A 23957-nucleotide genomic window follows, 5' to 3' on the forward strand; every position below is an offset into this window, starting at 1 on the left:
CCGCTTGGTAAAAGTCATAAAAATTAGCAGCAAATATAAACACACCATACCTTTAAACCATATGGTGGGTTTAAAAAGAAAAAAGAAAATAGATTACTGCGAGAAGCAGTGGGAATAATATAAGAGCCTTCAAAGTTGACCTGTCAACATGTCAAAAGTAGCCAGTTTTTGTTATACCCACCTTTATAACCATTGTTGTATTGTGCCAATATAGCGGATGAAAAATGAAGCAACTTTACAAATTGTCCTAATTGACATTTTTTTAGTGCTATATAGAAACTGCAGACACAAAACTATGTTGCCTAAGTAATACATGTAGAAAAAGCGGAGGACAATACAAGTGAGTATAGATACAAGATCCAAACAATAAGTAGTCTGTTACTATGGAGACACATACAGTTGTGTGAAGAAGTGTTTGCTCCCTCCTTATTTCCTATTTTTTTGCATGTTTGTTACACTTAAATGTTTTAGATCACCAAACAAATTTAAATATTACACAAATATATCTCAAGAAAACACAAAATGCAGTTTTCAAATAACAGTCTTTATTATTAAGGGGAAAAGAAATCCAAACCTACAGGGCCCTGTGTGAAAATATGATTGCCTGCCCCCCCATTAAACATAAATTAACTGTGGTTTATCACACTTGTTCTTCATAAAGAAATCACTTAAATAGGACCTGCCTGACAAAGTGAAGTAGACTACACGATCTTCAATAGCTAGACATCATGACAACATGCCGCAATCCAAAGAAATTAGGCAACAAATGAGAAACTAAGTAACGGAGATCTATCAGTGTGGAAAAAGGTTATAATGCCATTTCTCAATCTTTGGGACCCCAGGGAACCACACTGACAGCCATTACCCACAAATGACAAAACAAGGAAAAGTGGTGAACCTTCCCAGGAGTGGCCAGCCAACCAAAATTACCCAAGAGCGCAGCGATGACTCATGCAAGAGGTCACAAAACACCCTACAACAACATCCAAAGAACTGCAGGCCTCACTTGCCTCAGTTGGGGCAGTGTTCATGACTCCACCATAAGAAAGAGACTGGGCAAATATGGCCTGCATGGCAGAGTTCCAAGACAAGAAATCAGTGCTGAGCAATAAGAACATAAAGGCTCGTCTTAGTTTTGCCAGAAAAAATCTTGATGATCCCCAAGACTTTGGGAGAATACTCTGTGGACTGACGAGACAAAAGTTGTACATTTGGAAGGTGTATGTCCCATTACATCTGGTGTAGAAGTAACACAGCATTTCAGAAAAGGATCATCATACCAACCGTAAAATATGGTGGCGGTAGTGTGATGGTCTGGGGTTGTTTTGTTGCTTCAGGACCTGGTAGACTTGCTGTGTTAAATGGAACCATGAATTCTGCGGTCTAACAAAAAAATCCTGAAGGAAAATGTCCTGCCATCTGTTTGTGATCTCAAACTGAAGCGCACTTGAGGTATGCAGCAAGACAATGAGCCAAAGCACACCAGCATGTCCACCTCTGAGTGATTTAAGAAAAACTAAATGAAGACAATAGAGTGGTCTAGTCAAAGTCCTGACCTTAATCCAATTGAGATGCTGTGGCATGACTTGAAAAGGCAGTTCAAGCTCGGAAACCCTTTAGTGTGGCTGAATTATAACAGTTCTGCAAAGATGAGCGTTGTTAAAGACTCATTGCCAGTTATCACAAACACTTGATTGCAGTTGTTGATAAGGGTGGCCCAACCAGTTATTAGGTTTAGGGGCAATCACTTTTTTCACACAGGGCTCTGTAGGTTTGGATTTCTTCTTCCCTTCATAATAAAGACCTTCATTTATAAAACTGCATTTTGTGTTACTTGGGTTATCTTTGTCTAATATTTCATTTGTTTGGTGATCTGAAACATGTAAGTGTGATTAACATGCAAATAAATAGGAAATCTGGCTTGAGGCACACACTTTTTCACACAACTGTAGGTCTGCCTAGAATCTATAGTAAAAAAGTACACTAGAAATGCAAAGGGTTTATTTCACCCAAAAGCCTTCGGATGGTAAAAATATATGGTTGTAAAAGTCATTATTTTAAGGAGAACCTCTGACGTCACAAAGTGCTATGAACCTGCAGATAATGGGTTCATCTTCAGGTTAATAGCATTAGAAAGGTGCCCAGACGCTGTACTGGAAGCCCTGCTCCTGAAAGTTATCTATATTTCTCCCTGGAGCTGCTGGCTTTCAGTCATGCACACAGAGTGACGTTGCTAAAGTCGCCACTCACAGCACAGAATGATGGCTGACAGCACACCACAGCACTGATTGGTAACCGGCTCTGCAGTGCATCAGAAAGGACATTTTTTTTTAAATAACTTAAATGATTGTATTTGAGGGAAAAAAATTATTTCTGCAATTGGCTCTCAATAATAATTTTGCACCAACTTGCTTTTACAAGCTCTTTTTTTCAATTCCCTTTCAGACGATCAGTGGGCTGACTGATGTGTTCTCAGTTAACTCATTGTGCAGCCAGCAATAGACAAAGCAACACAGGTTCTATAAAAGGCAAGTTTTGTGAAAAATGTTAAATCAAACCCAATTACAAACATTATTCTTAGCCCAAAATATATGCATGCAAGTATAAAAAATGTCCCAAGGGTGGACAACTCCATTAAGGAATGAATAGCGTCTGATTTTGGTGGTGCAGTGACTTCCTAGCTTACCGACCTACACAAGATTGTGACTGCAGCTTCACTGACAATACGCCACTTTGCATTGCAGTCAGTGTAATAATCTGCAGGTAATTAGCATATATACTTAGTCCTAGCAGAGTTGGATTAAGAATACAAGTGAAAAATAATAAAAAGTAATGTTCAGAAATAAATGACAAGTGCCATGTGATACGTAGCATGCAGCAGACGAGGGTATGACATATAGGACACACTTGGCTTGCATCTTTGCTGGGCATCAGTTCTCCACCATCACACAGCTGCCACCAGCAACCTGTCAGTGCCCTGGAGCAGCTTTCTATAGACTGGCAGCAGCATATGTAAAAATGGAACATGCACTAAAGCACTCAACTTGAAAGCTTCTCCATAGGAATGAAGTTAATTTCTGCCAAATCCATCAAACAGAGCATTTTAATCTCCCTTTCTAGCATTTTTCACTTGATCTCAAATGAACTGTCAGAGCATTAAATTAAAAAAGGAAAACCTAAGAGTGCTCTAAATGTCCGCAGTAATTAAAAGGAGACGGTATGAGTATAAAATATGATGGCACTAGGAGATGTCTTCACACCTCTGGCAATGGATGGACTTGTTCTGTACATTGCTCACGTAATCCGCAATCATCAAGAAAAGAGCAGAACTTACCCACTGGTTGCTGGCCTTTCCCATTCATCATCACTAAGTCCTGTATCCTGAAAGTGATTATTAATTGGCCTATTCAATGGAGACAGACTGCCCTTCTGCTTTGGGTTTCTCCATTCAAATGCATTGAAACTGAATCCAGAGGCTTGAAAATTAGGTCCTGAAAAAATCAGAGGAATATGAAAACTGACAACTAGCAATTAAAATCTGTCATTTTCAAGACACATTAAAGGGGTATTCTAAAGTTTGGTTGCACTGCATTAAAATAAGCAAGTTGGCAATAGACTTGCTTTTTGTATCTGTTATCATTCTCCTGCAATACCAACTTTTATCTTTTACAGTGCACAGCTAGTTTCCATTTCCTGTCCTCCAGACCCTGTCAGAAAGTGCACAGTAGTTAGATACCAGGAGAGAAGTTAACTCCTAACATCCCAGTCAGCACTCTCCAGCCCAGTGATTTCTATACAGCAATTAGCTGCTCACATCCCTTCACCTCCCTCTCATCTTCAGAAGAGATGCTGCTATAAATCTTGCAAAGTCTGCTAATCACAGCTCTGTTGCCCCAGAGCTGTGTCCTTATTCAAATGCCTTGGTATCTCTATGCTTAAATACAGTGATAACAGTGTGAACTCCAGAAAAAAAAAAACACTGACACAGCAGAACTTGTGCTGAGCTTTATAGTTTGACTAATATTACACCAAAACTGTCACTCAGCACCTGCATGTTTGGAAGCTATGAACTCGTAATGGCCTGGAGAATCATAATGGCAGGTCAGTTTTAGCATGCAGTGACCATGGTAAAAAAAATAATTCAAGAAACAATTGTGAAATTGCAGTATTTTTGCAATTTCACTACACTTGGAATTTTTTTCCCCGCTTTCCAGTACACGTCTGAAGCCCTGCTATGTGTAGCACAAGAGATCAAGTCTCCTAAGGAAACTATTGAAGCCAGTGAAAAGTGTAAAAAAAAGTTTTAAAAATTTTAAAAACATAAAAATTAAAATCACCACACTTTTACCCAATTCAAAATAAAGATATAAAAAATACATGCTTGACATCGCTGCGTTCAGAAACGCCAGATCTATTAAAATATAAGAAAAATTAATCCCATCAGTAAATGGTATAACGAGAAAAAAAATCAAAACATTGCAATAAATTGCAATGACATGTGATCAAAATATTGTATCTACACCAAAATGGTCATATTGACTGAAAAATAAAAAAGTTATGGCTTTGAGAAGAGAAAAATTAAAACATAAAAACAGAAAATCCTAAGGTTGTGAAGAGGTTAATATTGTAAAGGATAGGAGACTTTCTCATTTACTTATCAATTTACTCATACCTGAGAAACACTGGTGACACTGATTAAACACTGAGGTCAGCCGTACCATTTTTTTTTAATTCGTTTATTAACCGTGAAGCTACGTATACACGAGAACACAGCCAAAGAGATACACATGCATTTGTCCAAACAACTATAAGGGTGTGGGCACACGCTGCGGATTCTGCTGCGGATCCGCAGCGGTTTTGGTCCTGCGGATCAGCAGTAGTTTCTGCTGCGTTGTACAGTACCATTATAACCTAAGTAAAATGAAAACCGCAGTGCAGACACTGCGGAATTTTCTGCGGTTTCAAATCCGCAGCATGTCAATTCTTTGTGTGGATTCCGCTGCGGTTTAGCACCTGCTCCATGGCAGGTGTCAAACCGCAGGGGAAAACCGCAGGCTAAACCGCAGAAAAACTGCAGATAAACCGCAGGTCTTTTGACCTGCGGTTTTCATCAAATCCGCGCTGAAAATTCCGCAGAAGAATCCGCAGCGTGTGCACACAGCCTAAAGGAACAGCAACCTTACATGTTAGATCCTTAATACATCTATTGAACTCACAAGTCCATGTATTGCTGTAAGGATAATAAACCAAATCAACAAGTGAGCAGAATATTTTGTTTTCATATCGATTTGGCGATATATATCTCAAAATGACACTACATATCTAATTAACCTGCAACTACTACTAACACACTGCCAAGCATATTTATGCAGTATTAATAGCCATTCGATGCCATAGGGTAACCTGAAATATTTTAATCATAGTATTTACGGTGGCACTGAACCATTATGCACTAGAATGGTGAGATGAGAGGAGTTCCACCTATCCCAAATTTTATCAAATTTCACTGGACAGCCCCGGTTCTGATATAATGTTCATTCAAACGGTATAACTGAATTTACCAATTCAATCCATGCTCTGAGAGAAGGACGCACACCACCCATCCACCGTAGCGCCAGAAAGAGTGTCTCCCGCAAGAGGATTCTAACACAGTGTCCCCATATCTCCCCGTCCAGCACGCCAAATAAACAGACCAATGGGTTAAGGGGAACCGGGATTTGTACTAGTGAACTCAGTAATGATGTCACCTCACTCCAGTAGGAGAGAATAATAGGGCAACTCCACACTATATGAGTAAAATCTGCCTCTGCTGAGTGGAATCAAACATTCCGAAGAATGGAGTCGACCCATTTTGAAGAGTCGTGATGGGGTTAAATATGACTGGTGTATCGTATATAATTGAATCATTCTATATTTGATCGATGGAGACACCCCAATCGAAGACTCAAGAACCTCCTCCCAATCCTCGTCCTGAGCATCAGGAATAAGACCCCCCCCACCTCCCCCTGACCGCTATCAAGGCAGAGCCGGTTCATACAGACAGCATATAAGTGTATACAGCGGAAATGAGACCCCAGGGCCTCTGCGACTTAAGGATTCCTATTAAAGGAAAAGATGAGATAGCTTGGATCCCATCCACAGAGCGCAAACGTCACTGAAAAGCTGATCTAAGCTGAAGGTAGCGAAAAAAATTGGGACCTCGGGATATTGTTTTTAGATTTAATTTGTTCGAAGGACATTAGGACACCATTTACATATAAAACTCTGACTGAGGAAACACCGTGCGCAATCCAAATGTCAGTGGATGGGTGGTTCAGGAACACTGGGAAATAAGCATTATTCCATAATGGCATTTCGATTACAATATCCCCAAAGTGGACCTCCTTTTTAATCTGTCTCCAAACTGACCTCGCCAATCGGAGTAAAGGTAATAATCGAGGGATGCCAGGTGACTTTCAGAATTAGGCAGTAGGCTATCAGGCATCCATTTACTCAAAACCTTAACCTGCCCAGCAAGATAATATAAATAGAAATCCGGCAGAGCCGCCCCGCCCATCTGTTTGGGTCTCTGTAAGGTAGACAATTTAGGCTTGGGTCTGGTTTCCCCCATATAAAAGATGCAGTTAAAGAATTTAAATTTACCAAAAAGGACTTAGGGCTCAGCACTGCACTATGTTGGAGGGAATAGCTAAGCTTAGGGAGCAAGATCATCTTAATGAGGTTTATACGACCAGCGACAGATAGCGGGAGTTTACTCCAGGATGCAAATTTAATCTTTACTAGATCCAATAGTGGAAGGACATTAAGTTGTAGGTCAAGTTCACTATTTTTTGGAATACTAATTCCTAGATATTTAAAATGTGACACTATAGGCAATAAAGATAAAGTATCAAGATGGGCTCCTGGGTTATGAGAAAGGGGCAACAAGGCAGACTTCTCCCAGTTAATGTATAGACCTAAGGAATATGGTATCGATCACATATGGCAGAGTCCCCTCTACGCTATCCATGAATATCACCATGTCATCGGCATAGAGGCCAATAGTATCCAAATGATCTGCTATATTTATGCCCTTAACATTTGGAGAGGACCTTACGCGTATTGCCAACGGCTCGATTGCAAGGGCAAAGAGGGCCGGGGAGAGGGGGCACCCCTGCCGCGTCCCTCAAAACAGGGAAAATGGTTCCAATATGGAGTTGTTTATAATTATACGGGCCTTAGGTTTTGAGTAAATTGCGCCAATCCATTTTTGAAATCTATCTCCGAAACCATATTTCTTATTTCTGTAAACACGCAAATAGGAAAGGCCATTCAAGGGAGTCAAAGGCCTTAGCAGCGTCTAACGATGCCAAAGCCCAAGAATTGTCCGACGCCAAAGAACTATACTGAACCACCGACTGGACCCGCCTAATATTAATGAAGGTGCTTTTGCCAGACATGAAACCACTTTGGTCAGGGTGTATGAGGTCTAATATAACAGAGTTCAATCTAGTGGCCAGAACCTTAGTGAAAATTTTATAATCTACATTTACCAGTGATATGGGGCTGTATGACCCACAGTCAAGGGGGTCCTTCCCTTCTTTTTTAAGTACAATAATATTTGCTTCATAGAAACAGCCCGTCATGCACCCCCACCACCAGATCCCTTGAAACACCTCTAAGAGAAGTAGCTCCAATACATCTTTATACTTTTTATATAGTTCAATTGGGAACCCATACGGTTCAGGAGCCCTCCCAGAGGCCACATCCATCATAGCACCTTCTATTTCTTCTATAGTAAAATCAGCGTCCAGAAGGGCTCGCTGAGTAGAGTCCAACAAGGGGAATTTTATGTCTGACAGATAGTCCAGACATTCTGGGACATCAAAACCACTCCTAGAAGTACTGTATATAATGTGTTATAGTAGTCCAAAAAGCAATGTAGTATATCCTCAGTTGAGGTTGCAATTAAATTATCTGGTTTCCGAATTTTGACTATAGTGTTAGAAGTGTTGTGTTGATAAACTAGAGGAACAAAAAGCGCAATAGGGTCTTATCCGGGTTATTGTTAAAAGAATAAATTAGAATTCATTCACCCTTTTCAGGAGAGGTTCAGGCATATAAGATCCGTAGTCAGCTTGCTGCACGTCCAAAGGTCAGCTCTGTGACCGCTAAAACTTCAGATTTTTATGGAATAAATTCATGGACTTCAGTGCGCTGCTTGACAAATTCACGAATCCAGGTTATGAGAAAGATTAACTGTTTATTTCCCAACGCGTTTCGAAGTGTATACCACTTCTTCCTCAGGGGATGACATCGTATTGTTGTCGATTCGGACGCTGGTGGAAAGAGCTCTAATCTTGTTACCGGTAGGAGAATTCCAAATGAACGCACACATATAATGACTTATTTTCATGAGATCCCATATGGGACCGTAGCCATTCAGATGCCTCTGCCGTATCTGTAAAAAATATGGAAGAACCTTCATGGACAATTCGGAGTTGAGCCGGATAAATCATCGAGTAAAGAACATTCTTTTCTCTAAGCTGCTTCTTGATCTCCGAGAATTTTGTCCTCTGCTTCTGGAGTTCCATAGAAAAGTCAGGGAATATTGAAATTGTGGCGTTGTTAAATTTGATGGGCCTTCTTTGCCGCACCATACGCAATATAGCATCTCTGTCCTTGCAATTAAGAAGCCTCGCTAGAAAGGGTCTAGGTGCACCTCCTGGAGGAAGTGGTTTTGTAGCGACCCTGTGAGCCCTCTCCACAGAAAATGTAGAATTCATCTCCTAGAGTGTCCTTAAGCCAACTTTCAAGGAATTGCTCAGGCTGCTGGCCTTCAGAGTGCTCCGGCAACACAATGATTCGAATGTTATTGCGGCGCAGTCTATTTTCTAAATCATCCGCCTTCTGTCTCCAGGCATTTATAGAGCCATACACTTTTGTTAGTTTGGCCTCCATAGGTGGAAGATTGTCCTCCAGGTGAGACACCCTGGACTCCACCTCTGTAATGCGCCCCCTCATGGCCTGCATGTCCTGCCGGAGACGCCCCACCTCAGAGTGCACGTCTTCTATTTTCCCGGTCAGAGATGTTCTAGTCAGGGAAATGGCCTGCATTAACTACTTGGATGCCTGCCTTAGAGTTAGATCCTCAGTGTCGCCACTCTCCTCACTATCAGAGGCACAGTTTTTACGCTGATCTGAAGCCTTAGAGTTGTTCCTAAGAGAGCGTGCATTATCAGATGGATCAGTCCTTGCAAATTATTTTAGTTTGTGTGCCATTCCCGACCCCTTTAAGCAATTCATAATTAACATTGATGAAGTATGGCAAGTTTAATGACTATATAATGAAAAAGTCACCTCTTCCAGGAGCAGAAGCAATGTTACTAGGGAGGATATATATATGTGCTCGTTTGACTACGTAGTATGAGGGAGTACAAAAGGCTACAGGAAGTGTAATTAGGGAAAATGTTGATTGCTGCAGCAGATTATTTCACAGTTCCTGTGAGTCAGAATGAGCTGCCGTGTCACAGTGCCTGTATGGGGGCAGCGGCAGGGGATCGCAGATCCCTAAAATGGCGGGAGCACAAACACCAGGGGGTAGCTAAAATGTCAGTGAGGGAGCACGGGGCTCATTTTTCAGAGATCTCACGGCGCCTCCCCTTCCTGTACCTCCTGAGAAGCGGCTCCCCGGGGCTAGAATCTGTAAATCTGTGCCTCCTTCCTGTCGGAGCGCACAGCTAAGATGGCCGCCATCCTCCTCTGGTCCCGCGTCCTCGCCGGTGTTCCCCAGAGCTTGTCTCCCCAGGCACCGGATGATTCCTGGGGTCCAGGAGAATAAGATGCGTGCAGGTAAACGCCAGTGAGATTGCTGGAATGGCAGGATGAATAGCAGGATGCGAGGAGCTCCGTCTCAGCTCGTCCTCCTGGCTCACTACATCGCCAAGCCCCCCCACCATTTTTTTTTTGCATACATGAAACACTCGATGTCTGAATGAGGCTTAAAGACTTCTTTGCACCCAGGCTGCACAATATCACATTACATTAAATCCTTTTAACTCTTTATGTGATCCCACATAAACTCAAATATATTGAGCTCAGGGCGATTTCAGCAATTCAGTACTTTTTTTTTACGCTAAAGATATTTCTTAAAGGGGTTATCCACTACTTCAACAACCTCTTCTCATTCCTCATGTTTGGCCCTATTAAAATAAAAACACCTATCCTCACCTCCTCCATAACGTGACCCCTGCAAATCTGAGCCAACATCAGTGTCACCACCTTAGGACATATTCGAACATCAATTGGAAGTCAGAGAGCAGCCGCAGCCTTGACCCCCTGTTGATGTTCAATATGTCCAAAGGCGGGGACAGTGACGCTGGCACATATTGGGAGCAGGGTGCACAATGTAACAACCTCAAGGGAGCCGAATGCCCACAAGGCTGGAATGGTGCCGGAACTGGGGATGAGTATAGGTGTAAAGGGTTGTCCACTACTTGGACAACTGATTCACACCTATAATCACCCCTGATGCCGTTCCATTAATGATAGGTATTAAAAACACATAAAATGGTTGCAGAAGTTTAGACAAGGGTCCTGCACAAACTGTATTCAAAATAGACCTCCAGTCGATGGAATAAACCATAACCCTCCGAACAATACATGTAAATCCAGACCCACTATATCCAATAATGATAATAAATAAGTAGTGGAAAAAAATCGGTCATACTGTAGTTAAAGCTCACTGCATACAAAAACAAACTATGATGCTTCAATGTGTCAGCAGTTAAATATAAGCCCTGTCTACACATTAGTTACAAATGAATACGGTAGTTGTCACGGCCCCCGTCGCGCCCCCTCACACTCACCGACCCGCTCCAGTGCCGCAGCCTCTCTCCTCCCTCCGTCGGCGTCCTCCTCTGACCGGCCCGCGGCCTGTGACGTCACTACAGACCTTGCGCATGCGCCATAGGCCGCGGCCGGCTCTCCCTGTCTCTTCTTATGCTCCGGCGGTGCCCTGACCCGGTAGCACCGCCGGACCAATGGGGGCCGGTCCTTGGGTATTTCAGGCCGCCCTCCCATAATGGAGGCGCCTTACTGTCGTGTTAATCCCTGCACGATAGGCTCCCTGTCAGTCCGCTCCCGTCACCTGCCTTATCCTGTTGCCCTCTCTCTGCAGCACTGCTCCGTCCTGCTGTCCGTACCTGCTTCCAGTTGTCCTGCTGTCCATACCTGCTTCCAGTTGTCCTACTCCGGTCCTGTGTCCTTCCTCTGTCCTGCTGTCCATACCTGCTTCCAGTTGTCCTGATGTCCATACCTGCTTCCAGTTGTCCTACTCCGGTCCTGTGTCCTTGTTCTGTCCTGCTGTCCGTACCTGTTTCCAGTTGTCCTACTCCGGTCCTTGCTCCATCCTGCTGTCCGTACCTGCTTCCAGTTGTCCTACTCCGGTCCTGTGTCCTTGCTCCGTCCTGCTGTCCGTACCGGTTTCCAGTCATCCTACTCCAGTCCTGTGCCTTACTCTGTCTTGTGCTCTTAGTCTCGTACCTGTCCTACTCCAGTCTCTCCGAGCCGCCCCTCTTGGTACCGGCTGCTGTGGCACCCGAACCCCTGGGCCTGCTCCTAATGGTCCCTGTATAGGGGTCAGTCTCACCCGGCTGCTCACCCGGGGACCCCTTGCTGCCACGGCCCAGTGGGTCCACTCCTGGAGTTTTGCCTCGCCAAGCAGGCACGTTAGCAATAGTGTGTATATTATATATGACTGTTGGCATTTTAAAGCACAAGTTTAATTTTTTTTTTTTTTTTTTGTGTGTATTCAGTGAACCTAAATCTTAATGACATTGGCTGTATATTTGGGGTCGTTATCCTGCTGCAAAATAAATTTGAAGCCAATCAGATGCCTCCCTGATGCTATTTCATGATGGCTAAGAATCAGCCTGTATTTCTCAGCATTGAAGACAACAGTCATCTTGACTAAATTCGCTAGTTCCTAGATTTTGAAATGCAGCCCCAAACTTGCAAGGAACCTCCTCCATGCTTCACTGTTGTCTGTAGTCACTTATCATTGTACCTCTCTCCATCCCCCCCAGCAAACAAACTGCCTTTTGTTACAGCCAAAAATTTCAAATTTTTCACATTTTAGTCTACAGCATTTGCTGCCTTTTATTTGAATTCCAGTTCAAATATTTACATACATAGTTGAGTCACTTGGCCTTATTTCCATGTAAAAGGTATGGGTTTTGCCCATAATTCTTCCTTGAAGACCCCTTCTGGCATGATCTCTCTGAATGAAGAGTGTAGCTAGATCCCATTAGTTGCTGCTAGTTCTGAGCTGATGTAACTGCTGAACATGTTCTGATTTTGAACGGACGTAAACATGATGTGTACTTCATCTGCTGCACTAATATTGTTTGGCCAGCCACTGCATCTACAGTCCACAACATTGCTCCAATCTTGGGTGTCTTCAATGCTGAGAAATACAGACAGATACTAATACATCTTCCAACAGAATCAAGGAGGCATCCGATTGACTCCAAATTTATTCTGCAGTAGGATAAGGACCCCAAACATACAGCAAATATCATTAAGAATTATCTTCAGTGTAAAGAAGATCAAGGAGAACTGGAAGTGATATGATCCCCACACAGCCCTCATCTCAACATCATCAAGTTTGCCTGGTATTAGATGAAGAGACAAGAGGATTTGCGACTACATCCACAGAACATCTGTTGTCAGTTCTCCAAGATGTTTGAACAACCTTCCTGCCAAGTTCATTCAAAATTTGTGTACAAGTGTACCTTGGAAGAACTGTTGCTTTTGATGATGTCTTGAATGCAAAGGGTTGACACACCAAATATTGATTTGACTCATATTTCTCCTCAGGCTTTTTTTCATTTACTTTGCATTTAGTTAAAGGGAATGTCAGCAGATTTTTTCTACCTCATCTGAGAGCAGCATGATGTAGGAAAAGAGACCCTGCATCCAATCATGTATCACATAGGCTAGTTTCACACTAGCGTTCGGCAGAGCTGCGGAGGACTGTGTATTTCCTCCGTGAAGCTCTGCCCACTGCCGCACCTCCTCCGGTCAGCTCTGCCTACATCTGCTTTTAGCATGCGTACCTATCTTTAACATTGGGTACCCAGGCCATGTGGATGTATGCGGATGCGTCTGCATGCGTCGTTTTGACGATGCTGCGGCCGCAAAAAATTGCAACACATTGCATTCTACGCGCGTCGCCTCATCGTCAAAGCGACGCATGCGGACGCATCCGCACAGCCTGCGTACCCAATGTTAAAAATAGGAACGCAGGCCGCATGCAGATATAGGCAGAACTTACTGGAAGAGGTGCGGCAGTGGGCGGAGCTTCACGGAGGAACTCCGCAGCTCTGCCGAATGCAAATGTGAAGCCGGCCTTAGTTTACTGGGTGCAGAAGTTCTGAGACAATCAGTTTTTAGATGTAGAATGCAGCGGAGGCGAGAAAACGCACCCTGCCCACATTACCTATTGATAGCGAGATACTTATCACTGGAGTGGTTGGAGTTGGACAAGTGCTTGTGAGCCAGCTACTCATAGCAATGATAATTCCCTGGCGAGAAAACCTTCATTGTAAGTAAACAACAGAACACAGCTTGATAATAAACACATTGCTGAATTCGGTGTTTTAACCCCTACCTCATGCTGTCCTCAGATTACATAGCAAAAAACTGCTGACAGATTCCCTTTACTTTATAAAAATAAACGATTAACACTTCTATTCTTGAAAGCATTCTTACTTTTCACACATGCCTAAAACTTTTTCACAGTGCTGTATGTACTTATTCCCTGCAAACTGTAAAGATCATACAAGATATATAAAAGTATATAAAAACCACACAACTCAAATTACATTAATTTACTTTTTATAAGAAATATATAAGTCAGTAGAAGATTGTCTATTCTAGCTACTCGCTAAGGCGTTACATTGGTTTATACATTTGTATGGTCAAAAAGGCTTCCAAATTCTGCAAATATGCCACTTGTGAACATACCGTTACTGACAACCAAACTAGAGAGTCTTGTAACAATGACAAATATCAGGTTAGGGTGGAGCCACAAGAATATTCCACCACATTTGTAGCTTACCCAAATAACACAGATTAATTACCTTGACTTCCGTAAGCAGTGTCCACAGCAGAGCCATCCCAGGACTCAACTGCGCTGTCAACACTTGGCACAGTGGTGGAATAAATATCTGAAAGGTTGCTGGACTTCTGTGTAACTGGAGTGTCATCTTCAGCATCACAAAGCTCACTGATTCTTCCAGATGATGTAAATGCCTTCGGACTAGTATCTGAAAATAATAGAAAAAGTGTTTCCTTGTTTTTTGTATAAACTTAAGGCATAGGAGCACTAATTATGAAAGTACTGTTTGGCTGTGGCAAGCAGGTAGATGGTAATAATAAAAAAACAGAAATAGGTTTAAGTGGTGATCCTGCCCTGCGCCTCTGATATGGTAGTGACAGCTGCTTGCCAGGTATTGTTCATCTGTCCTATTAATTAGATTAGGACACACGCATGAGACCTGGCAAGTGGTCGTCAACTCCAGGTCAGCGGCAATTCTCACCTTCTCATGGGAACGCGGTCTACAAATATGACTGTAGGCAATTAATTTTCCCGAGAGGGCCACATGAGAGACAGTTACTGTTGTGGAGGGCCAAACCATAGGCTAAAATTAATTCTGCTCAATATTAATATTATATTAATTAAAATGATTTAATATTAATATTATCTGTATCACTTAATATTGAGCAGAATTAAGTATGCTGACATTCCCCTATATACCGTAAGATCCCACACACTGTCCCCTTACACACAGTAGGAGTCCCACATAACACTTGTATATACATTATGAGTCCCCACTTAGTCCCTCTCTATACAGTATGAGCCCACACGTAATCCCCTGTATACAATATAAGCCCCCACATAGCCTCTCTATACACAATATGAGCCTTCACATACCCCTATATACAGTATGAAGTGACACATATCCTCCTATATACAGTGTGAGCCCAACATAGTTTTCTCACGGAGCTCGCAGTGATCTCATTGAGGTCACTGCAGTTCATCGTGCTGCTCACAGTGAAGCGTGGGAAATCAGCTACAATGGCCAGCGGTGAACTCTATGACGTCACCGCTCGTGACTGTAGCTGTGCTCGCAGCACCTTATTGTATCCCGCTTTTCAACCTGGACTGTCACATCTTAGCACTGTCCAGGTTGTAAAGCAGTTATTGCTAAGATTGATTACGGCGAAGGAAAGTATGTCAGACAGGTGAGTGATATGGTGGTTTATGATTTTTAATTTTTTTTTTAAAGAGACAAAGGCTTCAGTGGAATGGGTGCAAGGCGAGTATATGGTTGTTGTTTTTTTCCAGTTTTCTACAGTGGATGAGGGCTTCAATTGAATGGGAGTAAGGTGAGCTGAGTTTTTTATTTTTAAATAAATGTGTTAAACAGGGTGTTTTGTATTATTTCAAATAAGGGACTTTATTCTTGCTGTGTGTTTATTTGAAATATAACTATGGGGTTAGTAATGGACAGGCGTCTATAAGACGCCTGTCCATTACTAACCTGTGGCTTAATGTCGCCCGACAATACAGAGGTGACATAAATCCCACAAATATCAAGCCAGCTAAACACCACCACAGGGCAAGTGGGATGAGCGATGTTAAGCGCCAGATTTGAGCATCTTATGGATGGGCCATTTCTGGGGGAACCAAGAGGTGATGCTGCTAACCTGTGGGGGGGGCAATTTCACTGACCCCTTCCCAGGCTATTAATCTAAACCTACAGTTGTCTGTTTAGTTTTTGCTGGTTTGAGTTTATAGGGGGACCCTACATATTTTTTTTTTCTGGGGTCCCCATAAAGTCAACAGAGAAGGCTAAGCAAACAGCTGTGAGCTGTTATTAATAGCCTGGGAGCCTTATGGGGTATTGTCCCTTGTCCCAGGTTATTAACATCAGCCCCTAGCCGTGGGCTTTCCCTCTTCTGGTTATGAAAAATACGGGGAGCCCATTTTTTAAAAAAATGATTTATTTTACACAGGAGGTACACAGCTGCTGCTGAATACAACTCCCATCATTGTCTCCTGGTCGTACTGAGATCAGCGCGAGCAAAAGAAAATGATGAGAGCTGCCTTCATCAGCCGGAATACGACAGGGAACAACTTGAACTGTACTGCTTGTTCCAAAGCACCGTTACTATTCACACGGATGTCATCCATGTGTCATTAGTGTGCAAGGGTGCAGCATGCATTCTGTCCATTCAGCGCCAAAAAAATTGACGTCTGCGGTTTTTCACACCTGACGTGTACGCACCACCATTGAATACAATGGACGTGTGTATTTCCCCATTTGCGGTCCTTAAAAAATGGATCGCATATGGACATACAAAATTGACATGTGAAGAAGGCCTTATATATTTATTGTAAGCACTGTATATTTTTATATTAAAGCTTAAAAACTTTAATAAGTTTGACCTTGTATGATCTAAATGAATTTAATAGCCTTTCAGAGAGTGTGTTTTGATTGTCTGGCAGTAAAATATTTTGGGGACTCATCACCCCGTGTGTTTGATAAGTGGTGGCATCGAGTTAAGAAACCGGGGTGTGCTGAATGTGTTGGGTAGTGAAATATGCTCACTTTCTAGTACTGAATAAGGGAAGATAAAATAACCAGTGTAGGCGCACTCCACGTCATATGCTGAAAAGTGTGTGCGTGACATGTAGTAAGCTTGGTTCTTCTCTTGTATTTATTTAGTAAGCTTAGCTCTGTTCCTGTATCTACTAAGCTCGGCTATCTATGCAGTAAGCTCAGTTCTATTTTCTTATCTATGTAGTAAGCTTGGTTCTATTTTCTTATATATCTTATAAGGTCGGTTTTGTTCCCATATCTATGTAATAAACTTGGTTCTGTTCTTGTATACATGTTGTAAGCTCTGTTCTAATTCCGTATCTATGTACCAGTCAGCATTATTTTTAAAGTGTGCACCTCTGATGCTTTATTACATCGGCCGGAGACAAGCAAGCTAAAGCTAGGCTGCCTCAATTCGTGGGCCAGGCTAAAGTTTGCCAGTCAGCCCCTGGTTACAGGAGACTGTTTTTGTACAAAATACTCCCACAAACTACTTCAATAAGTGACACTGTTGTATAAATCGGTTTGTTTAGTAAGTTGTTTGGGTTTTTTTGCACATATTTTGGCATGGAAAATGTACATATTGCATGCCAAAATTCCTGCAAAAAAACTGTATATGAGCATACCCTAAAGGACCATGGTTTTACTCATGTAATTGCATGTTGGATATCTATTTTTGATCCACAATGCAATTTAGGCTGTTGCACGCATTCCCCAATGATCTGGCTTACCATCTGTTTGCTTCTTGATTTTTAAAGTGACTGTTTCTCCTGCCATCTGCAGTAAATGAATAGCTTCACTCAAAGGTTTTCCTTTCAGACTGTTACAATTTATGGCTAGAATTCGATCCCCTATGTGGATTGCACCCGTTCTATAAAAAGTAAAACAGAAAATTAACTAGTGATGTTAAAAAAAGCCCTTTTTTTTGTAACTTTAATCTAAAATAGAACAAAAATAACTTGCAAGAGCATTTCTAAATCAGGCTTTTTGTTCTTGAAGTCAAATCTTCATGTTAATGAGCGAAGAATGACTCATCACATCAATTCATCACTTTAAATAAGCCATTGTATAAATGCAAAGTGTTTTCTATTATGTCCAACGCTAACTCGCTTCCTATAATATTATAATTGTGGATCTCTAAAATTATTAGCAGCAGGTGAGCAAATAACAAGCTCTTAATGTCTGTTCTCTACGAGTCTTGCAACAAAGAGCTCCATTGAAACAATAGATAAAAGACGCAGGTCATGGCGATGTAAAGAACAAGAAGACCTGCACAAATGGATATGAGATCCATAAATAACAGGAAAGTAAACATTGTTTTATGTTGTTCTGAAACCAAACTCTGCAGAATATCATAACAGAGTGGTAATAAAGATTTATCCAAAGTGGCACATAAATATAATAAAATAAATGGCATCCTGTCCAGACAGACAACCGGATAGAGAGAGATATTACCTTTCCGCCAGTCCACCTTTGGTAAGGCTTGAAATGATAATTGGATCAAAAGGTTCTTCAGTGCCTGAAATTGTAATTCCAAGGGGCCCTCCGTACCTCTTCAGCTCTACTGTGTAAATTATGGCTCCGCTGCTCTCCTGTTCGTCTAGAAGTGTGAAAATCGTGTCTCAGTTTTACTGCTGAGATAATTTGTAATTAATTACCGACACTTAGGAGATTAACTGCACTGCATCTTTATTAGTCAATATGCCATCCTTGTACACTGCGGCCAGATATCTAGGTTTACTGGGGCGATACATATTTTCTCCACTCGAGGATCTGGCAATCACTTGCATACCCTGCTGGTCATTAAATCTCAGAATTTTCATGCTTACTGCCTTAATGTATTTCTAGGGGAAAAAAATGTCTAGGGGAAAAAAATGTTTGCCTCTCTAGACATCCCCAATGACCCATAAGTCAAGGTCACTCATCGTTTAGTTTTGTATAGTGCATGCAGAACTACTTTTCCCATCAAATATAACAGAATCCGTTACGCAAATTTCTGAGCGGATTCTCCGACATAGATGTGAGCATAGTCTTAGGCTGGTTTCACACTAGCATATTTTACAGGCAGCGCACGGCGCCGCTAAGCCATGCCCCCTGCCCGCCCCATCCGGTCATTTCCTCCTACTATCGCACACGGCTGCATGCAGTCTTCGCACCCTATCTTTAGCATAGGGTGCGCAGACCGTGCGCTAGTAGGATTTTTGTGTGCGCTGCGCACTTTTGAAGGTGTGCCGATGTGTGCCGAACGCACCATGTTGCATTTTGGTGCGCTCGGCGTGCCTTCAAAAGTGCGCAGCGCACGCAAAAATCCAACTAGCGCATAGCCAGCGCACGGTCTGCGCACCCTATGCTAAAGATAGGGTGCACAGATCGCATGCAGCCGTGTGCGATAGTAGGATGAAATGACCGGACGGGGCGGCCAGGGGGCGGGGCTTAGCAGCACCGTGCGCTGCCTGTAAAATGCGCTAGTGTGAAACTAGCCTTATAGTGGCAAAATCTGACATTATTGCCAAAAAAGAAAATACAAGGCTTATGTGTTATGTTAAGTAATCTTCGCACATATGTAACTGATGCCTTTTGGGTGACATCTGGGAAAGAACAGTCTGTTCTGCACCGTAATTATAGAGGAAAAAAACAACTTGTCTTCTTTCATTTTCAGCAAGAAAACACTAGCAAAATAAAAACGTTATTAAGAGACATTGATCTGCTCACCCACCGGAGTTATCTTCATCTTTGCGTATCTTCAGCTTAACAAGCTCTTCACATTGCTGTAATATTTGTACTGCGTCCTCCATTGAGCAATTGTCTAGCCGGATGTTGTCTATGGCAAGAAGTTTATCGCCCAATTCCAGGGTACCAGTGCTGTTTTTAAGAAGTCAGAGCCATTAGTGTACTCCTAACTTGCATTTCTCTTTAATTTTGTACACATCATATGAATACACATATACATTGGTGGAGCTTGATGAATTTTATTTTTGCCTTAAATATAGTAAACATGCTGCATAGACCAGTAACTTTTTTTTCCCAAACCAGAGGTATATTTGCCCAAAAATGGAATTTGCTAATAGACTCACATTTAAAAGTATTATCTAGATATAAACACATTTATATATGTATGTGTATCTACATATATACAGTGCCTACAAGTAGTATTCAACCCCCTGCAGATTTAGCAGGTTTGATAAGATGCAAATAAGTTAGAGCCTTCAAACTTCACACAAGAGCAGGATTTATTAGCAGATGCATAAATCTTACAAACCAAAAAGTAATGTTGCTCAGTTAAATTTTAATAAATTTTAAACATACAAGTGTGGGTCAATTATTATTCAACCCCTAGGTTTAATATTTTGTGGAATAACCCCTGTTTGCAATTACAGCTAATAATCGTCTTTTATAAGACCTGATCAGGCCGGCACAGGTCTCTGGAGTTATCTTGGCCCACTCCTCCATGCAGATCTTCTCCAAGTTATCTAGGTTCTTTGGGTGTCTCATGTGGACTTTAATCTTGAGCTCCTTCCACAAGTTTTCAATTGGGTTAAGGTCAGGAGACTGACTAGGCCACTCCAACACCTTGATTTTTTGCCTCTTGAACCAGGCCTTGGTTTTCTTGGCTGTGTGCTTTGGGTCGTTGTCTTGTTGAAAGATGAAATGAAGACCCATCTTAAGATCCTTGATGGAGGAGCGGAGGTTCTTGGCCAAAATCTCCAGGTAGGCCGTGCTATCCATCTTCCCATGGATGCGGACCAGAAGGCCAGGCCCCTTGGCTGAGAAACAGCCCCACAGCATGATGCTGCCACCACCATGCTTGACTGTAGGGATGGTATTCTTGGGGTCGTATGCAGTGCCATCCAGTCTCCAAACGTCACGTGTGTGGTTGGCACCAAAGATCTCGATCTTGGTCTCATCAGACCAGAGAACCTTGAACCAGTCTGTCTCAGAGTCCTCCAAGTGATCATGAGCAAACTGTAGACGAGCCTTTGAAAGTAAAGGTACCTTACGGGCTCGTCTGGAACGGAGACCATTGCGGTGGAGTACGTTACTTATGGTATTGACTGAAACCAATGTCCCCACTGCCATGAGATCTTCCCAGAGCTCCTTCCTTGTTGTCCTTGGGTTAGCCTTGACTCTTCGGACAAGCCTGGCCTCGGCACGGGAGGAAACTTTCAAAGGCTGTCCAGGCCGTGGAAGGCTAACAGTAGTTCCATAAGCCTTCCACTTCCGGATGATGCTCCCAACAGTGGAGACAGGTAGGCCCAACTCCTTGGAAAGGGTTTTGTACCCCTTGCCAGCCTTGTGACCCTCCACGATCTTGTCTCTGATGGCCTTGGAATGCTCCTTTGTCTTTCCCATGTTGACCATGTATGAGTGCTGTTCACAAGTTTGGGGAGGGTCTTAAATAGTCAGAAAAGGCTGGAAAAAGAGATAATTAATCCAAACATGTGAAGCTCATTGTTCTTTGTGCCTGAAATACTTCTTAATACTTTAGGAGAACCAAACAGAATTCTGGTAGTTTTAGGGGTTGAATAATAAATGACCCTCTGAATAAACTTTTCACAATTTAAAAAAAAATTAAACAAAGAAATAACATTCTTTTTTGCTGCAGTGCATTTCACACTTCCAGGCTGATCTACAGTCCAAATGTCACAATGCCAAGTTAATTCCGAATGTGTAAACCTGCTAAATCTGCAGGGGGTTGAATACTACTTGTAGGCACTGTAAGTGTGTGCATGTACCAATGAGCCAAAACACACAGCCAGAGTAACTAAGGAGTGGCTCCGCAATAGATGCATTTCAAGATCCTGGAGTGGCCTAGCCAGTCTCCAGACCCAAACCCAATAGAAAATCTTTGGCAGGAGCTGAAACTCAGTATTGCCCAGCGACAGCCCTGAAACCTGAAAGATGTGGAGAAGATCTGTATGGAGGAGTGGGCCAAAATCCCTTATGCAGTGTGTGAAAACTTGGTCAAGAACTACAGCAAACAAGTTGGTCAACAACTAGAGGAAATTTCTGACCTCTGTAATTGCAAACAAAGGTTTCTGTACCAAATATTCAGTTGCGTTTTTCCATTGTATCATATACTTATTTCATGCAATAAAATGCATGATTTTGGGCTGTAAGTGCAACACCCACTTGTGGACGTCGTGCCCTCATACCACCTTCATAGAAGTCTGTTTCTGACAGTTGGAGCAGACACATGGATGTTAGTGGCCTGCTGGAGGTAATTTTGCAGGGCTCTGGCACTGCACCTCCTGTTCCTCCTTGCACAAAGGGTTCTTCCTTGCTGCTGGGTTGTTGCCTTCATACCACCCCCTCCATTTCTCCTAATAGACTGGTCTGTCTCCTGGTATCTGCTCCATGCTCTAGACACTGTGAGGACAGACACAGCTACCCTTCTTGCCACAGCTCACATTGATGTGCCATTCTGGATGAGCTGCACTACCTGAGCAACTTCTGTGGGTTGTACAGTAGACATCGCCTCATACTACTCTACATCTAGGGGTGAGAGCAATGACAAAATGCAAAAGTGACCAAAACAACAGCCAAAAAGGATGAGAAGAGAGAAATGGTCTGTGGTCAACACCTGCAGAACTACATATTCATACTGTAGAGGTTCTCTTGCTAATTGCCTATCATTTCTACCAGTTGTCTGTTCCATTTGCAGCAGGAGAAATGGATTCACAATCGGTTTTGCTTCATAACTAGACATGCTGATTTCACAGAAGTATGATTGACTTGGAGTTATATTGTGTTGTTTGTGTTCCCTTTTTTTTTTTTTTTTTTCTTTAGCAGTGTTTTTTTTAGCAGTGTATACGCACTTTAGAATAAATACATACATATTCCTTAGTGCTTCTAGAATGCTGTTGCAAATTTTGTGTTTGTTTACCCATGTGTCTAAAAAAGTTGCTCAATCTCATTCTCTTGAGTAGAGCTACACTGCAAACACCAGACAATACCCATAGAGAAGAGTGGGGTGCTTTTCAGGGGAAAAATAAAGACCTATTTTCTAAAAGCAAAGAACCTTTTTATGCCTTGAAGGAAAGGAAAGCCATCTGTGGAGGAAAGATCGGTTCCTCCCACGTCACCAATGTGACGTAACTACACAGGCACAACTCTCCGGCGCCCCCTTTGTCTCTTAGGTCAGTAAGGGAACTGCACCTAGAGCAAATGGCCGCCGGGGAGGATGTCCTGTTACCCGCTGGGTATTCTAAGATCCGTAATCAGAGTAAAAGCATCAGCCCAAGATTAATTTTATGGTTTAATTGCCTTAAAGGCGCACTAGATAATTACAGAAATATACAGTAAGCTATACAACGGAATGACAGTGGATTTGCAGTCCGAGTAAAATATAACAATAATGGTACAAGACTTAGATATTAAGCTGGAGGTCAATTTACCAGGTTGTAGGTTGCATGTGGATGCCAGGAGCTCTGCAGTCCAAGGTACAAGAATCTTAGTTGCCAGACAGACCCCAAAGCGCGGGCTGCTGCTCCCTTGGCAGGTCTGTCCCCAGTTCCTTCTTAGATCATCATCTGGTTCTTCTGTGTGAGTGAGACTGTCTGCCATGTGCTCCCAGTTCTTAAGCATACTGGGTTCCTCCCCCCAGTGTCAGAGGGTGGGCTACTAATCTCCACCCTTTAGCTCCCTACAGAACTTATTCCCAATATCTAAGAAAGGGGGTAACTTCCTTCAGGATGATTGGATTAGGACACGAGAGGTACCAGTGAATGCGGTTTGTTTTGCCTGTCGTGTGGAGAGCAAACATGGCCCCATTGGGTCGCTGTGGAGGGCCAATCTCTATACCTCAGATCCCACAGCCCTCACCGACTCAGGAGTCGCACTGCCAGATGCGCGATTTCCTCAGGGTCAAGCAGATATTTTTTATGAGTCTGTAACTCGAAAGGTGTGCATATAATCCATGATCCTAGGATGGAGTCGAAGCGGCTGTGAGAGACAATGGATGTGTATTTCTGTGTCCAGCTGGCAGGCATATTCTAATTGAAGCCCCCAGGCACCTTCCTGCCTCATGCTGGCATGGCTCCTACTCAAGCTTTGAAGTTCTGTTTTGGCCTTATCTCATTATCATACTAAAATGCCTTGCTATTCAACATTGGAGCACTAAATCCTGTTTTCTTGAATATGCTTACAGGCCCTGGGGGGGGGGGGTAGGAGCAGTCCGCTGCCTGTAATTCTTGTGAACTCAGACCAAAATGGACAGGCCAAGCTCAGACATGAGGACATGAGGCGAGCATTAGGCCCCATATCCAAGATGGCGGCTGCTCCTTCATCACACTATCTTTAAATCAGTCA

At 42.7% G+C, this 23957-nt stretch overlaps 1 protein-coding gene across 16 annotated transcripts in view; it reads right to left on the bottom strand.

Moving 5' to 3' along the window:
* GRIP1 (glutamate receptor interacting protein 1) overlaps window positions 1-23957 on the bottom strand; it is a 919857-nt gene that overhangs the window by 26335 nt on the left and 869565 nt on the right. For all 16 annotated transcript variants that reach the window (XM_073555470.1, XM_073555465.1, XM_073555472.1 and 13 more), the window contains 5 exons: window positions 19366-19511; window positions 18105-18249; window positions 17381-17520; window positions 14124-14309; window positions 3335-3491 (listed from right to left, as the gene is read on the bottom strand). In XM_073555470.1, the coding sequence (XP_073411571.1) occupies window positions 3335-3491; window positions 14124-14309; window positions 17381-17520; window positions 18105-18249; window positions 19366-19511 (774 nt within the window). The remainder of the gene's footprint in view (window positions 1-3334; window positions 3492-14123; window positions 14310-17380; window positions 17521-18104; window positions 18250-19365; window positions 19512-23957) is intronic.

This window comes from Dendrobates tinctorius, unplaced genomic scaffold (assembly GCF_039654945.1).
Source record: "Dendrobates tinctorius isolate UK_male_01 unplaced genomic scaffold, ASM3965494v1 ptg000224l, whole genome shotgun sequence".
Classification (NCBI taxonomy): domain Eukaryota; kingdom Metazoa; phylum Chordata; class Amphibia; order Anura; family Dendrobatidae; genus Dendrobates; species Dendrobates tinctorius.